At 38.5% G+C, this 19,199-nt stretch overlaps 2 protein-coding genes across 3 annotated transcripts in view; both read left to right on the forward strand.

The window, feature by feature from the left end:
* Positions 1–97: 97 nt before the first annotated feature.
* Positions 98–5,479, forward strand: LOC110377582 (coiled-coil domain-containing protein 8 homolog). The gene is made up of 6 exons (XM_021336503.3): positions 98–334; positions 2,094–3,369; positions 3,453–3,637; positions 3,736–3,910; positions 4,150–4,261; positions 4,337–5,479. Exons 2-4 carry the CDS (start codon positions 2,115–2,117, stop codon positions 3,901–3,903), a joined length of 1,608 nt encoding a protein of 535 aa, XP_021192178.3. The 5' UTR covers positions 98–334; positions 2,094–2,114; the 3' UTR covers positions 3,904–3,910; positions 4,150–4,261; positions 4,337–5,479.
* Positions 5,480–7,046: 1,567 nt separating this feature from the next.
* The window catches only part of LOC110377581 (deformed epidermal autoregulatory factor 1), a 33,342-nt gene continuing 21,189 nt past the window's right edge, over positions 7,047–19,199 (forward strand). For both annotated transcript variants that reach the window (XR_010277244.1, XM_064038366.1), the window contains exons 1-2: positions 7,047–7,917; positions 12,864–13,112. Coding sequence is in view for 1 of the 2 variants with exons in the window: in XM_064038366.1 (XP_063894436.1) it covers positions 7,212–7,917; positions 12,864–13,112 (955 nt within the window). In the remaining variant the exon portion in view is untranslated. The remainder of the gene's footprint in view (positions 7,918–12,863; positions 13,113–19,199) is intronic.

Genomic DNA, 19,199 nt, shown 5'->3' on the forward strand with positions numbered 1-19,199 from the left:
TCGAAGATTTTATTTGCGAATTTTGAATAAACAAACAGTGCTAGTTGAATTAGCTTTAGCTCGTTATTATCTTCTTTCTACTCGATTCATAGTGCGTGCATATTTCTCTCCAGAGGGTCCAAAATCTCAATTTTGATCTGGTATTACTAGGCTCAGGCTCCCCTTGTTCCCGGTCGTTTGGATCAATACTTTTCATTGTCACTGTAAATTTACCATTCCGCGACCGGTGTCGGTGGTGGAAAGGCCGGTGTTTTTCCCGAGTTAATTCAATATTTGTATTCGTTATTTATTGTTTGTTGTTGAGTTCACTGCCCCGAGTCTTCTGTTAAATTAGGTGAGGAATTTTAAGTTTACTTTTAATTTTTTATTTTACTGAGATTTTTTTTATACAAGGTTCTTTCTATTGAAAAGATGTTTTCATCAATGATTCTGTCTTTATAAGATAATACAGGTCTTGTCTGTGTGTTATTGAACTATTGTTGGTTGGGATACTTACAATACTTATATTATTTTTATGGTAGCTGTTTCTATGGTAGCGGTTTCTTTATTTGAAGTTCAAGGTACCTAATACTCGAACACTTGCATACCTCAACTCTTTTTAACTCAGTGAGCTGCCACGGAAGACAATTGAACACTAGAAAGAAAGAAAATTATTAAGTAGTTTTGAGCTTATAGATAAAAAAGTAATTATTTACTTAACATAGTTAAAAATAGTTATTAGATATATTTTGTTAATGTTCCGATGGCCAAGTCGGTACCAAGAGTAAGATGCGCACTAGGTTCGGTCAAATGACGACTCCGCATATTGTTAGCTTCCTTTGTCATTACATACCAGATACCAGATCTAGATCTACATACATCTGGAAGCCGACCCCAACATAGTTGGGAAAAGGCTCGGAGGATGATGATCTAGATCTACATACCAGTAGCTACCCCGCTCTCATTTTGATGGTTCATTTAAATAAAAGTTACGATTTCTTTACCATTTGTATAAAACATGGGTAAATCAAGGGTTATTAAGTCCTAGTAATATTTGTAAAAAGTCAATCAAAAATAATCTATTTTAAAATAAATATACTGGGGCTGTCATCTTCGGAGCCTTTTTCCAACTATGTTTAGGTCAGCGTCCAGTCCAGTCCAGATGCATCTGAGTACCAGTCTACAAGGAGCGACTGCCTATCTTTGTCCAACTATGTTTAGGTCAGCGTCCAGTCCAGTCCAGATGCATCTGAGTACCAGTCTACAAGGATCGACTGCCTATCTGACCTCAACCCAATACCCCTTGGTTAGACTGGTTTTCAGACTTACGGGCTTCTGACTACATGTTATGACTGCCAAAGATCTTCAATGACAGCAATGGCAACACAACATAAATATTCCAGGGTATCGGGAGCATAAGTAATAAAGTGCATCGGTTTTCTTTCTTTATTAATTTAATATATTTTTTATTTCAATAAATGTTTTATGGTGTCACTGATTTATTTCCCCACTTCACTCAAAAAAACGTAGATAGGCAGTCTCAATCCTTAAAGTCAAGATATTTAGAAATACAATTTTAAAAGGTTAAAAGTAATATCTATAATTCTCACAATTTCAAAAAATGCTACACATTAATAATGGACCACAACTACGATTTCTAAATTTCAACGTAAACAGTTGTTTTATGATAAAAGGACCTTTAATATGTTGTTGGGGAATCTGGCCCTTAATGTTACATTTATGTCCTTTAAACAATGGTAATTAATAGCCAAGCTTTTCTAAATTATTTTTGGGTGGGTTGGCTGAAATAAAATATTGTTAAAACATAATTTTAATAATATAAAAATAATTCCACATTATCCAGTCCTGTCCAGTAAAAATATAGTAGAATAAGCCAAAGGTATGCCTAAAACATATGTATTACAATAATTTTTAGACAAACTAATTAAGCGACAGAAAAAGGGGAAGTGTGGTGGGTATAAGTAAGTAGGTATATAACACTAGCTAAAAATCCACTATGAAGTTGGTTCAGTTTATAAAAACGATTAATTCTACGATTTAGGAATGTATATAACTTTTAAGGTACTTAATTAATTTTGATTATTTTCCTTTAGTTGGTGAAGTTGAACAACAAGATGTCTGGGGAACAGCGGAAAAGAAAATGTCCCTCTAAAAGAGGCCAAAAAGACCTGGAAAATCCTGGGAGTAGCAGACCTCAGGCCGAGAGCTCTGCTACGGCAGATCTTAGCACTGATTCCGATGGGAACTCTAACCCATCATATAACACCATCCATTCGCGCAACATTGCTGCTCTATATAATCGGCTGAATGCTAATCGACAGAGGGTTGTAGAAAATCGGCTCCAGAATCTCGCCGATCGTCAACAGATGGCTGCAGCGGCTATACCGATCGCTGAATACCGTAGGCGACAAGCCGAACAAGCCCTTCTTCGCAATAATGCTGCCGAACAGCCCCGTCGCCTTAATGCTGCCGAACAATTCCGTCTTGCGGCTGGTGTACAGTACAGACGTCCACCTGCGGAACAGCTCCAGCATGCCGTTGCGGAACAGCCCCAGCAGGCGGCTGCGGAACAGCCCCGGCATGCGGCTGCCGAACAGCCTAGGCAGGCGGCTGCCGAACAGCCCCGTCATGCGGCTGCTGAACAGCCCCGGCAGGTGGCTGCCGAACAGCCCCGCCCTATGGCTGCTGAACAGCCCAGACGTGCAGCTGCCGAACAGCCCCGTCGTCAAGCTGCCGAACAGCCCCGTCGTCCAGCTAATGAACAGCCCCAGCATGCGGCTGCCGAACAGCCCCGGCGAGCAGCTGCCGAACAGCCCCGTCGTCAAGCTGCTGAACAACCCCGTCGTCAAGCTGCTGAACAACCCCGTCGTCAAGCTGCTGAACAACCCCGTCGTCAAGCTGCTGAACAACCCCGTCGTGTATCTGCCGAAATCCGACGGCCATCTGCATCTGGTAATCGACGGCCTATTCCAGTCGAAAACCGACGGTCTTCTGCATCCGAAAACCGCCCCCCAGCTGCGTCGGAAAACCGTCCTCCAGCTGCGTCGGAAAACCGCCCACCAGCTGCGTCGGAAAATCGACGCCCTGCTCAGTTAGAGAGTAGAAACCGCCAAGCTGCTTCCAACAGTGGACTTCCGTCTTCTTCCGGCCATCAGTCCGGCTCTGATAATGGACGCTCAAATTATCCAGAGACTCGACGTCCAACTCGTCCTAATCTCGCTGATATGCAAAACATGGCTCCCAATATTATACGACAGCCTATCGCTGTGCAAGCTCCAGTGCCAGTCCGGGTTCCTCTGCAACCTCGTGGACAGATCCCGCAGGCACCGCGCCCGCCTCCCGCAGCTGCTCCCATCTCGGATTATCAAGGTATATTTTAGTACCTAATTTTCTTAAGATAATATTTAGTAAAGGCAAAATTAAACTAAACTGATATTTATATTTTGTTCCAGCTCTTATGAACATATTTCAAGGGCTTTCGCTGCTAGACAGTACTGTCCGCAAAGTTCGAAACAACACTGGAGATTTTCTCAACTTGCTGTCGTCTCACGTTACTGTGGATTCCACGGGGAATTTTAGACGCATCGAGCCTGCCGCGATTGCACTCTATGTAGTGGGTGCAGAGGAAACTGGCAAAGTAAGAATATAAAACTGTCCATATCATTGATGTAACGATGTTCTATCAATTAGTTCTTCTAAACAATTAACATTAATTAATACTTTATACATTACCAGTGCTGCAACTGCAACCGAGACGCAAATACAGTATGCGGAAAATGCCGCGCCGCATGCTATTGCTCAAGCTTTTGCCTCCAACGTGACTGGGGAAATCATGAAGATGAGTGCAATCTGGAAACTTTGACCATGGTGCAGACATCGGCTCAGCAGAAACTGCGCATCTAGTATGACGGTAATCACGAGACTGTTCACTGTTACTTTTCTAAACAAATTCTTAACAATTTTAAATTATTTGATGCATTTGAGCATTCCTACGGCTCGCGCATTTTACTTCAAACTTGGCTGGTATTATCATAGACTTGCGCCTGCGCAGCGATAAGAGAAGCTGCAAAGACTTGATGTATATGTATTTTTACTTTTATAACTCCTTAATAAACTGTTCCTAAACAATAAAACCTTTTTATGTAACAGATATCATCAAGATCCAGAGGGTTCTTGGTAAGATGTATGCTAATTGGGTGCGCCTGATTCTTGGCTTCCGTAGACAGCGCCCGATGTAAGAAGGTGGCGTCAACACGGATTGGTAAGTTACGCCTTACCTTGACGAATTATAAGAGTAAGGAAATACCTATTAATGCTTTGTTATATTTTGTTACAGGTAATCAGGTGTGAAAATTGAGGAGGATGTGAGTAGTTGTTGTGCTGGTACGGCCATACGTAACTGAAGGACTGCTTTTACTTATAAACATTTTGTGTCTATTTGTGTATTATCAACATAATTGTGTGTCTCTCCGTCAAATAGTGTGCGCATTTATCCAGATGTTGGAGGAAGTAATTAATTTATTGTGTGTTCCTGCTTCAATATGTCTCCGAGATTCCTGACGCTGTAAGTCAGCAGTGGAGTCCCGCGTTGGTTTTCTGCTGGACGTTAGCCACAATTACTGTGCACTATGACGAGCTTAATGTTTATTCGTACATTAAATGTAATGGATGTCTATCGCCGCAATGGTGTATAATGTTATTAAGTAGTCCTGTCACACGTGAGCCCACTGTCCATCAATATATTGAAGATGCAGCATTCTACGGACACGTGTGACGATGTCTGTACGACTTTTTGTCCGATTAATTATTATAATAAGTCTTATAAGGCCTACGGTTTCAATGGTAATAATTATGATCAATATGATACGACTAGGATTTAAGATTTTTGAATGTTTTAACGAAATAGTATGTAAGTAACATTTCGGTTCTTGAATACAAAATTTATGATATAAGAAATACCCAATTTGGCCACTGGTGATTCTGATGGACCGCACATTAATGATTCATCATTGTGTGGAAAATAAGAATTACCCATAAAATAATGAATTAGTCTACAGTATGATACATTTGAATTCTCATGTGTGTAGTTAACAATGATATATTTAATCAAATGAATTCTCAGTGTTCACATATAACCATAGATTTAAGAATGCCAAAAGGCTCTGTCCTTCTGTGACTTCTGCACTCTGTGCACATTGTGTATCAATTATTGTCTTTTAATATATTAAGCAACTCTGTGTGAAGTAATTAATTCTGTATTTGATTGGCGTATACATTTTAAGCCACCGATTATAATATGTGTACCTAACTGTAAGGTTTTAAAATAAGATATGTGAACTCATCTATATCATTTTAATCAAGATATTCTGTGTGAAACGATATGTCATATTCATCCATTTAGCCCGACGTCACCCATTGTGGGTATCAATATATCATGTAGTAGTTAGTGATGGGTAATAATAAAATTAAACGTCCTTAATTTTTTGGTTCTTTTTTTAAGTATACTTTTTATGTTTCTGTTTTATTTTACCTTCTCGTTGTGCCATGATTTTCGTAAGTTTTATCTTGTATGCGTCTTTATTTTGCCCACCTTGTGTTCTCCCTTATAATTTTAGAAGCTTTCACTATGGTTAAAATTAACTAGGTACTATTTGGGAAAAATACTATTTGGAAAGATAAAACATGTGGAGAAAATATAATAAAATCATTTAAAATATAGAATCACAGAACTGGTGATCAGAAGGGTAGAGGGTAAAATTTACAGAGGATCCTGGATAAAACGAGCCTTTACTAAGCTGGTCTCGTGCAAGAAATCATTCCAGCCTTTCGACTGCTTCACTGCAGGACTTGGGAGCGCGAGCGCACAATGCGTCGTATTTGGTAGAAATACTCAGTTGTTTTGTGTAACAAGGGAACATTTCACACGATGCGTGCGCCGCTGCGACATAACAACGATGCGGCACCGCAACGCTCGTGCCCGTCGATACGGTGAAACTTTGCGGTGCGGTGTAGTTGCGCATTGTGTGCCGGAGTTCTGAGGTCTCTTTTAAAGAATGATCAGTAATCTCTACTGTTGTTAAAAGAGGACTGAGGATTTTAGTCTAGTATTTTCAAAACAAACTTCATATCTATACTTATATTATAAAGCTGAAGAGTTTGTTTGTTTGTTTGAACGCGCTAATCTCAGGAACGACTGGTCCGATTTTAACAATTCTTTCGGTGTTAGACAGCCCATTTATCGAGGAAGGCTATAGGCTACTTTTTATCCGGCTTCGTGCAGAGGTTCCCTCGGGATGCGGGTGAAACCGCTGGCAGAAGCTAGTTTGTAATATTACAGATCTCCAAAGTTAATTAAGTATTCATTTTAAATCTTGAACAATTCAATACATTACAATAATTTTCGTAACTGAAAAATACAGATTTTAAAATTCGCGCGAGTTCAGGACCTAAAGATAAATACTCTACCAACGCAACGCTAGCTCGCTAGGCGTAACATGTTCTAAGCGCCAGGAAAATCAATAATTTCCACAATAGCGTTGTTTGTGCTCTAAACTATACTTAAACAGGAGTATAATAAAATAACTTGCAAAAATTAAATAGATTTAGCAAACTGTCACATATATCTTTGAAAATCTTCATGTTCCTTACTGTTTTAAGATTTTTATACTTTGAATTAATACTAGTTTAATATATTTGAGACTACCAAATCTATTGTGCTTTAGAAAGATCTAATCATAGATCTAACTCAAGAAGAATAGCAAAATGTTTCATGAAGTTTTTGCACTGTTCTGCTGGATGATGGATTTCGAACTTTGGCAACACCAACTTATACTGCCAAAAACAATATGAATAAAAACTCTTTATTGCTATAAACATTAAAACTAAGACGCTTATTGTTTTAATAAGGCTAAATAAAGCTAAATTGTAGAGCTTTCCTAAATATTACATGTTAAGAGAGTGCTTGTCGTTTCGTCGGAATGTAATATTTATATTTATGTAGGTCCAGATCAATTTTAAAATTCCCGCCTTAACCTAAGCAGCGTACGTGAAATGTTTTTTTCATTTTTCGATTTAATGGCGGATCGTGGATCAGTGATTGAAGTTGATAATCGCTTAGTGTGAGTGAATATTAGTTGTTTAATGTTCATGTGTTAGTTAAAAAAATCATCAGCACCGCCTGGGTGTATGCCACGGGTGGGCGGAAACAAGATATGGCGGAGAATAGAGGTTCGGACAACGTCGTTATGCCGGACATTACCGAAGTATCCGAAGCCGATCCCCTGTCGGCGGGGGCCGATCACGATGCCGACCGATCTGATGGCGGAGCTGTTTTGTCGACTGGAATCAAAAACACAAGATTGTCTAGTGATTCTAATGGCGTGGTTACTGTACCAGTGTCTCTGCCGGTCGGCACACTCATTACTGGGACGACATTTAACGTGATAACGTCAGATCAGCTGCCGCATTTCAAGCCTATGATATGTGTTGATAGTGGTTTTATATCAGGCGGGCCAGTATCAGATGAAATTAAGCCTACGCATATAGTGATACAGAATCCGCCTTCGCCGGCACGGCAGGAGGAGAGCAGCTCGAGCACGCCCAACGCGCGACACACGAGCGCTTGCTCCTGGGATGAGACTGCCAACATGCCTATCCTGCCGATCAGGTGCAAGAACACGCCCGCCGAGCTGCACAAACTGAGGTTTGGCTCTGGTGGTAGAGGCAGGTGCATTAAATATGGAATGGAATGGTACACGCCTAGTGAATTCGAGGCCTTATGCGGAAGGGCTTCTAGCAAGGACTGGAAAAGGTCTATTAGGTTTGGTGGGCGAAGTATCCAGGCCCTGATAGATGAGGGCATTCTGACCCCTCATGCCACCAGTTGCACCTGTGGGGCATGCTGTGATGATCAGTCAGGTGGGGTGTGACAGTACTTTATTGGGATACAGTAAGTCAGTAATTAGCCAGGCATGATAGGTCAACACATACACTAACCTAACCAATACAGTAGGAATGTAGTAACAACAAACAGGCTCTATGCTTGCAGTATGAATAGTATTTCCTTATTGAAGGGATGCAAAATCATTAGCATTCATTTTTCATTCAGCTTTCATTTAGATTTAGTTCCAATCCTGAGTACTGTAAGGTAACTATAGAGCTATAGTACTATTATGGTGGAGATCAGAGGTAGAGGTAAGTATGCTTCATGCTTTTGACAATCAGTGATGCCACATACAAGTCAATAGGCCGGCTTCTGCTTGTAATACACTGCTTGTGGCAAATGACCACATTGATGATAACAACACAGATATAATTAAATAATAGATGTTCAGTTGAATGTAATGAGTAGGCATGTATGCACAAGATTATGCAGCAAATAACAGTAAGTAGCTATTGTAGGATAATTAGCATTATTTTAGGTATCTTGTAAAGGGTAAAGGTTTTCAAAATAACAATTATACACGAATAGTACATTTTTGGAAATATGTAGTTCTCAGGGATTTTAAGCCATGTATTTTCATTTAAAGGCACACAACTTATAAAAGACAATAGACAGGCAGATGTGAACAAGGTCATCCTTTGTAAGCTAAAACAGTGCACTATCTTTGTATGGGGTTTATGAAAGAGAAAATACAAGGCAAACACTTAGAATTATGCTCACTTAGAAGCTTTATATTTGCAGCTGCCTACAATGCAGATATCATCATCATTCTTTTGAAAATCATCATCATCTTCCAGTCATTATAATATTACGCAGACTTCAAGGAAAATCTTGCTTTCATTCACCGACCTAAAGCTTTTTAATTTCAAATACCGAGTAATAGTGGGCAAGCCTTTTGCTGTAATAACACCGTACTAATTGGTGTTCTATTTGCAATTTTTCTGTGGTTTGCAATTGATAGCTGTAGGCTTCCTACGTTTACTTGGAACTTCTCCGTATTGATTCAGCAGCGTTGGTTTGTTTATTTAGTGCAAGAGGGCTATTGATATTTTTAATGGTTCTGGGAATGGTTCTGTGGTCTCTGTGGGTGTTAGTTTGTAATGAAGTTTAAAAATATCTAGTGCTGAGCGATTGAAATAATTTGAAATAGGATTAGTTATTAAAAAATACTTTACTAATGCCAAATGCGAATGTGCGTTTGCTTTTGTTCTATTGGAGGTCAAAACGGCTACACCTTACTAGATGAAATTTTGTTTAGATAGTTTGCACCTTATATGCCTTTGTAGGCTGCTTTTTTATACCAAAGCATACAATAAGTAAACGTGAACTTTAGCATTTCACACCGGTTCACTATTTTGCGAAGCAGAGAGGTAGGCAGAGAGGTAGGTTCTTTAATTTAAATCTTAAGTTTAATGAAATTAAGCTAAAGAAATAAATGCTGATTTGATCAGCATTTTTTCACATCAGTTACTTAGGATAGCAACAATAATAGCCTTTTTAATCACTTCCTAGTGTTGTTGCTAGAAACAAGAAACTTTGATCAACAAACATTTTATCAACACCTATCTACTAAGCGCTTTGACTGTGGGTTACAATAACCAATCGATGCATTGTTTTTCAATTAGAGATTGATATTTGACATAATTTATATGAAGCAAGTTGTGGTGGCCTAGTGGGTAAAGAACCAACCTCTCGAGTATGAGGGTGTGGGTTCGATTCCAGGTCAAGCAAGTACCAATGCAACTTTTCTAAGCTTGTATTTACTTTCTAAGTATATCTTGGACATCAATGGCTGATAAAAAGGTGAAGGAAAACATCTTGAGGAAACCTGGTCTATAAAGTCTGAAATCAACAACCCGCACTGAGCAAGCGTGGTGATTAATGCTCAATCCTTCTCCGTGTGAGAGGAGATCTATGCCCAGCAGTGGGATGATAAAAAGGCTGTAACAATAACAGTGTATGAAGCAAATGTCACCTTTCAGTCTCTAATCGAGACACGGCATCTAGATTGGTTGTTGTAATCCAAATGAATCTTCAACTATAACTAAGTATATTATACTAATATTTGCGCAGCCTTTAAAGAGACCTACTCTTTCTTTGCATACAAGCATAATCACTCGACTTGTATTTTACTGCAAGCCTCGTCTAATACAGAGAAGTAGTGTTTCACCACCATACCTTCGGGTGGATTGTTGATTATAGACTCGACGAAAGACGAAGTCCAAATTCCCTCAAGATGTTTCCCTTCACTTGCGTCCCGTAGGAACTACTGCCCATTCTGGGAAAAAATAGATATATTACTCGAGAAGAGTATACCGGTCCAACATAGAAATAATTTTTCAAATCGGTTCAGTAGTTTCGGAACCTTTAGACAACAAACAAACGAAAAAAAATCTTCTCTGTCCTTAGTATAGATAACTTCTAAAAAGTAATTTTAACCGACTTCCAAAAAGGAGGAGGTTCTCGATTTGTCGATGTCTTTTTTATTTATTTTTTTATGCATGTAATCGGTGATACTTAAAGACGCCTGGACCGATTTGCAAAATTGTTTTTTGTTTGATATGGTATACTTCTCAGGTCGACTCATAGTCGTCAAGTCAGGATCTGATGATAGAAACTCTGTTAAATCGAGGGAAACTTTGGAAAACTGCAGGCATGCGTAATAGGGTGAAGACTTGACCCTCAGGTGTAGGTCGGATAACACTGTACAACAGTGAAGGTTTGTAGCTGACCTGCTGATGGAGACCAGAGAAGGTCGAGGGAATTCGGCAACGACCTATGTTAACTTCCTCGCTGGGCGTATACTATTCATAATGATGAAAACTTTCTACTAATGCGGACAGAAACAACTACGCTTATCGCTGAAAAGTTAAAATTATAAAAACTAATAATCTATTAGGCACTGACTTCTAGGCCGATGCACCTAAAATACTAATGGCCTTACTACAAAAACTTTAACCCCTGTTTTACACTTGTCTAATAAAATTTTGGCTACAAAATGAACCATATGTCAACGTCATAATTTGAATTTTTTTTTAGACAAGGCCTAAACTGACGTTTAAATATTTTTGTGGTAAGACGGTTTAGGTTTATTTTTTGGGATTTTTTAACGAATAAGCCACCTGGACACTTAATAATTACCAAAATGATTTGAAATTAATGAGAGTTCAGCGCTTTTAGATCAATTAGTCAAAGAAATTAAAAAGTAGATTGGTGTTTGCCTCCTTAGGGTGATAATTAGGACTTAGGATATAACATAAGATCTCACGGTTTTGCGACTATCTTTCATCATCATCAGCCTTTTCATCGTCCCACTGCTGGGCACAGGCCTACTCTCACATGGAGAAAAATTAAACGTTAATCACTCCGCTTGCTCAATGCTTGTTAATGATTTCAGACGTTTTAGATCAGGTTTTCCCGACATGTTTTCCTTCACATTTAATCACTCGTTGGTGTCCAAGATTTACTTAGAAAATACAACTATCCTTATCATAAGGCATTAACATTGCGCAAAGTAATTAGTACTTCCTGTAGCTTATATCAGACGTAACTAGGGTCAAAAAAATCTTACTATAAAACAAATGTAAGTATTAATATAAGTTTAGCATTAGGCGGAAATTGCCTTTTATGAAAGTTTTCTGGACGTTCAGATGGAACCACCTCCCGCAGCCGGGTTAAAACCTATATGGGTACACAATGTATGTCCTTTCTCAGGCTCTAGACTACCCGTGTACCTAATTTTATTTAAATCAGTGTCATACACGACACGCCATGACACATAAGTATGTATCTACCTTTATTCTTGAATGACGTAATTTCTAAAGTAATAAATTACTCTCCGCTTCCAGAGTTTTGGTTAAACAAAAGGAACATAGATTACATAGACTACCTTTTAATAGCGCTTGAATATTTATGATTTCTAACGAAAACCGTAATTTGTTCGACTGGTTGTTGAAACTAAGCTGCTTAGTACCATAAGTACCATAAGTGTCTTATTTAATCAACAACTTTAGGCGCTTCCTAGACGGTCAGTTAAATGCGCAACATTACATATAGCCAATTCCCCGCGGTTTCACCCGCCTCCCGCACCAACGGTGATATTTTTTTAAATCGGCTTAGTATCGGATCCCTTAGGGATACAAATAAGCTTTCCTCTTTATTATATTAGTGTAGAAGTGTAGGTAGATAGTTATTTAATACAAAAGATTACGAATATTTTTTTCTTGTAATAATTGCAGTGTTAGGTCGCTTGCCGCGGGTTGAATAGCAGTAGAAGTAGATGCTTCTTTATAAATTTGAATGAAGACTATCACTCTCGAAAGTCAATAGTTACAGCTTAACACTATCGGATTACTTGGAAATAGTACAAATTGTTATAAATAATTCTTGTTCCTTGATTTGCACCTCAAGCCACTAGTCGGACGCAGCACTTGTGTCAATATGCAATGTGTATTTAGTAAAACATACCTAATATTTATTGATAGGATATATTTATATGTTTTTATTTATTTTTATATGTTCCTTCTGTTGATATAAAGTCTAAACTAACTCACACACATATCACCTGCAGCTTAAAGTAAAAACACTTTACAAGTAGGTACTGAGTGCTGATTCTGAGTTTTGTAAGTTTACGCGCTCGATACGTAATTATAACTTGGCTGAAGTAAAGAGTGGTATGCTACATCACATGATTTGATTATAGCACCATCATTCATTTTGCCGGATAATGACGTTTACTATTTTGCAAGTGAGCGCGTTTATAACACAACCAAGTACCGATGACAGCCTTTATTAAATAATCAGTTCTAAAATTAATGCTACGTAATTAAGTTGTATGACAATTTACGCATCGAGAAAGTTACAAAACTCGAACTAGGCACTCTGATCGATTTGATAAATAATGCTAGTCTTGAATTTCCAGCTATGGGCCCCGTGCGGTGGTTCACTCCTTATAAGAGACGAAGACGCCATAACCAGGATAGCGAGGAAAAGAAGACGAAAGTGAGGAGAGGAACCAATTTGGCAGAAGGCGAGGTTGACAACATACATCAGAGCAGTAACAATAGCAATAATTCTAAGGAGGCCTGGCAGACGATTGCTGAAGGATTGGACACTAACGCTGACTACCATATATTAGAGAATCCTGATACAAACGCGGAATCCATACCAGGTAAGCTTTATATGCTAAGTCATAATTACTTCCAGCGCTTTCACACTAGGATTTTCGTTCGGTTTTTCCGCGCAACAACGTTTGGATCAAGTAATCGTGACAGACATTTTCTGCTCTTGGTGCGTCACGCGTATTCCTACATTAACAATCCGCTAGTGTGAAAACGCTGTTAGAATTTAGTCTCTGTTTTAAAAACCTTTTGTGTATGAGTACTTAATTTTATGTCCCAATGTTTCTTACATGTGTATTACATACCTATAATGCGGGGGTCCATTTTAATTTAACTTAATATTGCGTCTTATTGAGAGGTTACGCTATGCCTAATAAATTTCATAATATGCGTTAGCGAATAAAATATCCATACTATTTCTTGTCTGCGCTATCAGTGATATTTTCTTCTGATGTAAGCTCGAAAAAAATAAAATTAAAATTCCAATTAGTCGGAGTTCGGTTGCATTAAGGCTAAAGCGAGCAAATGCAAATGTTTATCGTACGCGAATTCAATTATCATAGACTAGGAATTTGCTGTGCACCCTGTAGCAATCTGATATTAGTATTACGGAGCTCTATCAAAACTAGAGTCTGTGGATTCAAACTGTAGCGGTTCGCGCAATAAGGCTAAGATCAAAACAATATCTATGCTTAATCATTCTTTTGTAATTTATACGGCTTTTTATCAAAGCGTACAGTTTGTAATGGATCAAAATACCTCCAAATAGATCGTTAAAAAAATCCAGTAGTTTTTAACATCACAAATTTTGCTTTGTTCAATTTGTTGCTCTTTCCGAGGTTTGTCCTACTATAAGGTGTCATGCTTTGCAGCTTGCCTACATTACCACTCTTCGGCGATGTTATTTAAAGTAAATGCAATTTGAAAATAAAAATCTTGTGAGGCACTTAATTAGCTAGGGACAATACTTTATACGTATCTTAAGTTAAAGGGATTACAATAATAACAATTCGGAATTTCTTGGTTCTTTAAGATTACGATACTTTTAGACGCTGTGCCCGGCGATTTTTTCAATATTTTTAAATATTTATGCAAATAAAAACGAGCACAGCAAATGTTATAACGCGCATGTCATAAACTCATCTATTTATAGGTGCCTTGCAAAGGTCCAGACGCGATCGATACAGCAGAACTGCAGTAAAGCAAATTGTATTTCTACATATCAACTATGAGCTCTATCGAATACGCATAATTGTTCATATATTCTGCTTTGCGTTTTGACTATAATTAATGTATGTAAATGTTATATTTAGTGGGTGACCAGGCAATTTGTATTGTGTTTTTGCTTCCGCGACTATGTACTTGGTATGAAAAGCTAGCGTTAGCTTCTCTCTGCGATTGTTCTGAATGGACCCTGCAGTACTGACTTCTGAACTTTATCACATAATTATGAAATATCGGCGCACATACGTAATTGCATTGTTCGAGTATGAGTAATATTCGCTGGCATTTATGATTTATTGAAAATCTTCGACATGAGTTACGGAAATGATCGCAAACTCTCGACTCCGAGTATTAAAAACAATTTACCTTTAATTTTTTTACTTTCATAGTTATCTTGATTTTTAAAGTAACAGTCACTAATACATTAATTCACACATCATTCAAGGGAACATAATAGGTCTTCCGTCTTTTCTAATGCCCTGTCGAAAATATACCACAAACGTGACGCTCCTTTTCAGGAGTTCTATTTATAATATTCATAGACAGATCTGAAAACTCGATACTAAGCCCTAGGTAGAGCTAGGGGCTAAGTCAAAGCTGCGTGGATCGCTCGATCATAAAGTTAAGCAACGCTTGGCGCGGTCGGTCCGTAGAGGGTGACCATCGTGTCATGACGCGTACTTCTGTGTTTTGGAAGGCACGATAAACTGTAGGTGCCGGCTGTCATATGAACATCTTTGGCAGTCGTTAAGGGTAGTCATTAGTCGTTAAGCCTGACAACCGGTCTAAGCAATGGGTAACAGGTTGGCCGTATACCTGGGTTGCCAATTATAAAACTCTGGTACTCAGCAGCATCCGGTCAGACTGGAGGCCACCCCAATTGACCCCAACATAATTAGGAGAAGGCTAGGCAGATGATAATAGACAGTTCTGAGAACAAAACGCTTAAGCCTGTAATTTGATTGCTTTCTTTTTGAAAATCGAAGAAAATCGACCTTTAAAAGTATCCTTGTATAGTGTATAATTTTGTCGTTTAGATTTTTTTTATATAAGTACTTCAGTTTATCTTGCAGCTAGGTGACTTGCTACAAAATATGATAGTAACCAGTAACACAGTTCAGTCGCATAGTATTTTGGCTGAGTTTTTCGCAAAGACAGCCACTTCGCTTGGCTTTACAGATATTTGTGTCTTTAATCTAAGTTAAATAAAAGCTTGTAAAAAAGCGAAAAGTACAAAACCTAATTTCTACTTCAAATACAACTCATCACTAGGACGTCCACAGGCCTCCCATTTATTTTGCATCGGTCGAATCGGCATGCGTCCAAAATTCAAAATTGCGTTTGTTTGCACTGTTACAACTCTACATATGTTTATGTCAGCAAGGGGAGGCTGTGGAAATTAATACCTGTCTGCGTTCCTTCCACCCCTCATGTACTATGTGTCTAGACCATGTACATTATTATTTACTTTAACCTTTCAATTCGAGGGGTACTCATCATTTGGAAGGGATTACTCACGGAGTAAGGAAAGATGAGTGGATATGCCATTATGCAGATAGATCAGGCGCCGTCTTCTAGGTCAAATTCGTAAGATTGGCATGAACAAAACGATCAGTTACGAGTGAAATAACGAGTTTCTTTGAGACATCTGTCAATGATTTTTGCTATTACAAAAAAAATGCGAGACCAAGGAGCATATTAGGGCGAAAACAGTAAGGTTCCTCGTCTCCCGCTCATCCTCATTTTGGCGCGCTACTTTCTTAGGCGACTTTCCTTTATGGCACCTCCGCTTGTTATTTTCTTCTCCATGGGTTTACTCAAAGCTTATACGATCCTATACACGATATTTCAGTCGGCTTTCAGTCTAACTGGATGCAGTAGATTATATTAGTGTTTCACATGTACCGATTGATATCTGACCTCAACCCTATTAGCTGGACATTCCGGTACCCCCCGGTAAGACTGGTCGTCAGACCTTAGGTGTCAGATTTATACTGCCAAAGACGTTCAAATGACACCAACGTGTCTTCCGAATCACAGTGGTACTCGATATGACTTAGCTAGATCGTCACCAATCCGTGGGCCGACCACGCCAGGTTCGACTCTCACGGTGGTTACCTACTACCTAGGTACTTGATACGTAAGGATCTCAATAAAACAGGTCAGTGTCGCCCTCATTGTAAAAGTAATTCCTAATGCAGTGACGAATGAAAAAATGGTTAGATATAATGGTTAGGTATAATATTTATCATCATCGTGATTTCATACTTTGTATTTAGCCTTAATTTCATTGTTACTCATCATGTGTTTTTTTTGCTTAGCCTTTACTGTCCCACTGCTGGGCAAAGGCCTCCCCATTTTGTCTCCACACCTCTCGGTCTTTTGAGTCTTCCCACCAATCAGGGTTGTAGGCATTCAGGTCGTCCCGCCATCTCTTCCGGGGCCTACCCCGCCTTCGATGGCCTTCGATGGCCTGTGGTAGCTACTCATCATGTGATTGATTTTAAAAAAAGCAGACATGTTATTTTTGGTTTTGATGTAGCTATACATATGAAAGTAGGCCTTTCTTGATAAGTACTCGACAGCTTAACCGAGGGTAGAGCTATCTGCTGTCGTGGTATAGCCTGCTCTATGGTCTTTGAATACCTTGGCATAGGACTATGCAACAGGAGAGTTTTAATTATTTTTTTTCATTATACATATCTCTTAAAAAGAAATATTGTACAAAACAAAAATATTAGATATTGCCACTTATCGATGACTAAGCTACTTGCTCTTTTATAATTTTACCTAGACTTTCTAATTATTAAATTGCCGTACCAATCAAATAACTTTAGATGTTATTACTTTTTTATCAACATCCCTTGTTTCCGTGTGCAAGATGCAAATACAATTTCATAACGTAATATTGAAGTACTCATCGGGTAGCCGGGAAGCTAGATCGATCGAGCTGGACTCGACAACGCCCTCCTGAGGGGGTCGAGGTGCGGGGTTGATTAAATCTAGACTCACCAATCAAACGCACCGTTGCACCACCCTGTTGCGTCGCGAATTTTCGCTACCATATATGGTAGCGGATGCGGGAAAACGCGCATCTCCCTGCTTCTGGTCGCCCACCCCCTCCAATAAATGCAGTGGGATGATGAAACTACGCAATAGGGGGTATGACGAATTGCGCCGTATTATTTTGGCCGGTATCTCGAAATGTGCTAGTTGAAATTGGCTTTATTATGACTTTAGTACGAGGTTCTGGGTCTTAGGAAGATGTGATGATTAGGTCGTTGAACCCAACATCTTTGGCCGATCAGTATGACACCTGTTGATGTATTGTCAAAGTAAAAAAAAGAAAAGATTTTTTTTTGTAAAATGTAGACGAGATTAGGTTGTGTCCAAGTAATAACTTGCTTATCTTTCTGTCGATTAAAATGTTGTGTTGTACTTAAGTTATGTTCTTAGGATATCTGTAGATAGAGTGGGTGACCATCTATCTGTCTGTGCAGCTAGTTCTTCGATGACTGAGCCAGCATATCATTTCGTTTGTTCAGACAGCAATAAAACATAAATAGCAATAAAATAAAAATAAGATAGTAGTAGGACACTTTGCAAAACATGAAATCTCAAATGTAAAAACTAAGTCCACTAATTGTTTGTCGGGGTTTATTTTGTTCTGTAGTCGACAGAGAACCTTATGGAAGGTTTAACGGTTTTTTTTTATTCGATCGTTTCAATGGACTTTTGTTGCGAACCGTACATCTTTGACGGTCCTCGACAGCCTTATGCCTTAGCCTTATGGTAAGATACTATTCGTGTGAAATTAGAGGTAGATAAGTAGTCGCTCGTTGTTGAACAGTTGTAGGTGTTACATTGGCCGATGCCAATAGTTAGGAATAGGCTAGGAAGGTAATGAGGGAAATTAGGATAAATTCTCTAAAACTTACCAAGCTGTAATTATAGATATTTTGGATACACTATGACTGTATCTATAATTGTAAACAGTATTAAAGTATTCCTATAGGAACTATACTGTACGATGATTCAGCTGCTTGCTTCAAATTAAATTTAAAATTCTATATTATGAACGAAGTATAGGTATAATATGTCGAGAATCTTATATTACTACGTAGGTTCTTCAGCATTTCGTTTTGATTGAGTTGTAATTGCAATTTGTAATTGTCAGGAAAAGTTTGAGATTGAGATGTTGGCGTAAGTATCAAAAAGCTATGACATCATCATCTTTCTAGCCTTTCTCCCAACTACGTTGGGGTTGGCTTGCAGTCTAACCAGATGAAGCTGAGTACCAGTGTTTTACAAGAAGCCTACTAGACTTCCTATCTGACCTCTTCCAAGGATGTTCAAATGACAGCCGCTACCTACAGTTTATCGTGCCTTCCGAAACACGGTTATTGGTGTCTTAGACAGTGGTGGTCACATAATGAAAGACACTGTTCGATCATTAAGTTACCTGGGCATTTTAAAAAAACTTTATTTCTTATTATCTTCTATTCTTTTCCTGGCCTAATTGTCGTCTAAAAGGTTTGCAGACACAGTTGTCGTCCCTTTTGCATAAGATGACTCAGAAAATATAAGTTCTGAATAATGTGAATAGTTCTTTATCTGCTAATAAGCTCCCTAAAGTCTGTTGGCAGATAAGTTTTCTTTGGCGTCGGTTTTTAGTTGTTCTCAAACCTTTTAATGACATTAATAAGTCTTTTGTAGTTAATTTACTACCATGCCCTTATGACAGTTCAACAGTCGTATTGATACTAATTGATTGGACTTTTAGTGAAAAAAAATGTTACCTAATTTGAAGTCTGATAAATATTTAAATCAGTTTTAAAAAAGTATGGTGTCTTTACTATGTTTCGTTATTTTTTCTTAGCTCAGCTTTTACCGTCTTTAATTGGGTAACTAGA

This window comes from Helicoverpa armigera, chromosome 1 (assembly GCF_030705265.1).
Source record: "Helicoverpa armigera isolate CAAS_96S chromosome 1, ASM3070526v1, whole genome shotgun sequence".
Taxonomy (NCBI): domain Eukaryota; kingdom Metazoa; phylum Arthropoda; class Insecta; order Lepidoptera; family Noctuidae; genus Helicoverpa; species Helicoverpa armigera.

Coding starts and splice junctions, on each gene's coding strand:
- LOC110377582 (XM_021336503.3), top strand. CDS start 2,115: ATGTCTGGGGAACAGCGGAAAAGAAAATGTCCCTCTAAAAGAGGCCAA. Junction 3,370..3,452: donor TCCCATCTCGGATTATCAAG/GTATATTTTAGT, acceptor ATTTTGTTCCAG/CTCTTATGAACATATTTCAA. Junction 3,638..3,735: donor GTGCAGAGGAAACTGGCAAA/GTAAGAATATAA, acceptor ATACATTACCAG/TGCTGCAACTGCAACCGAGA.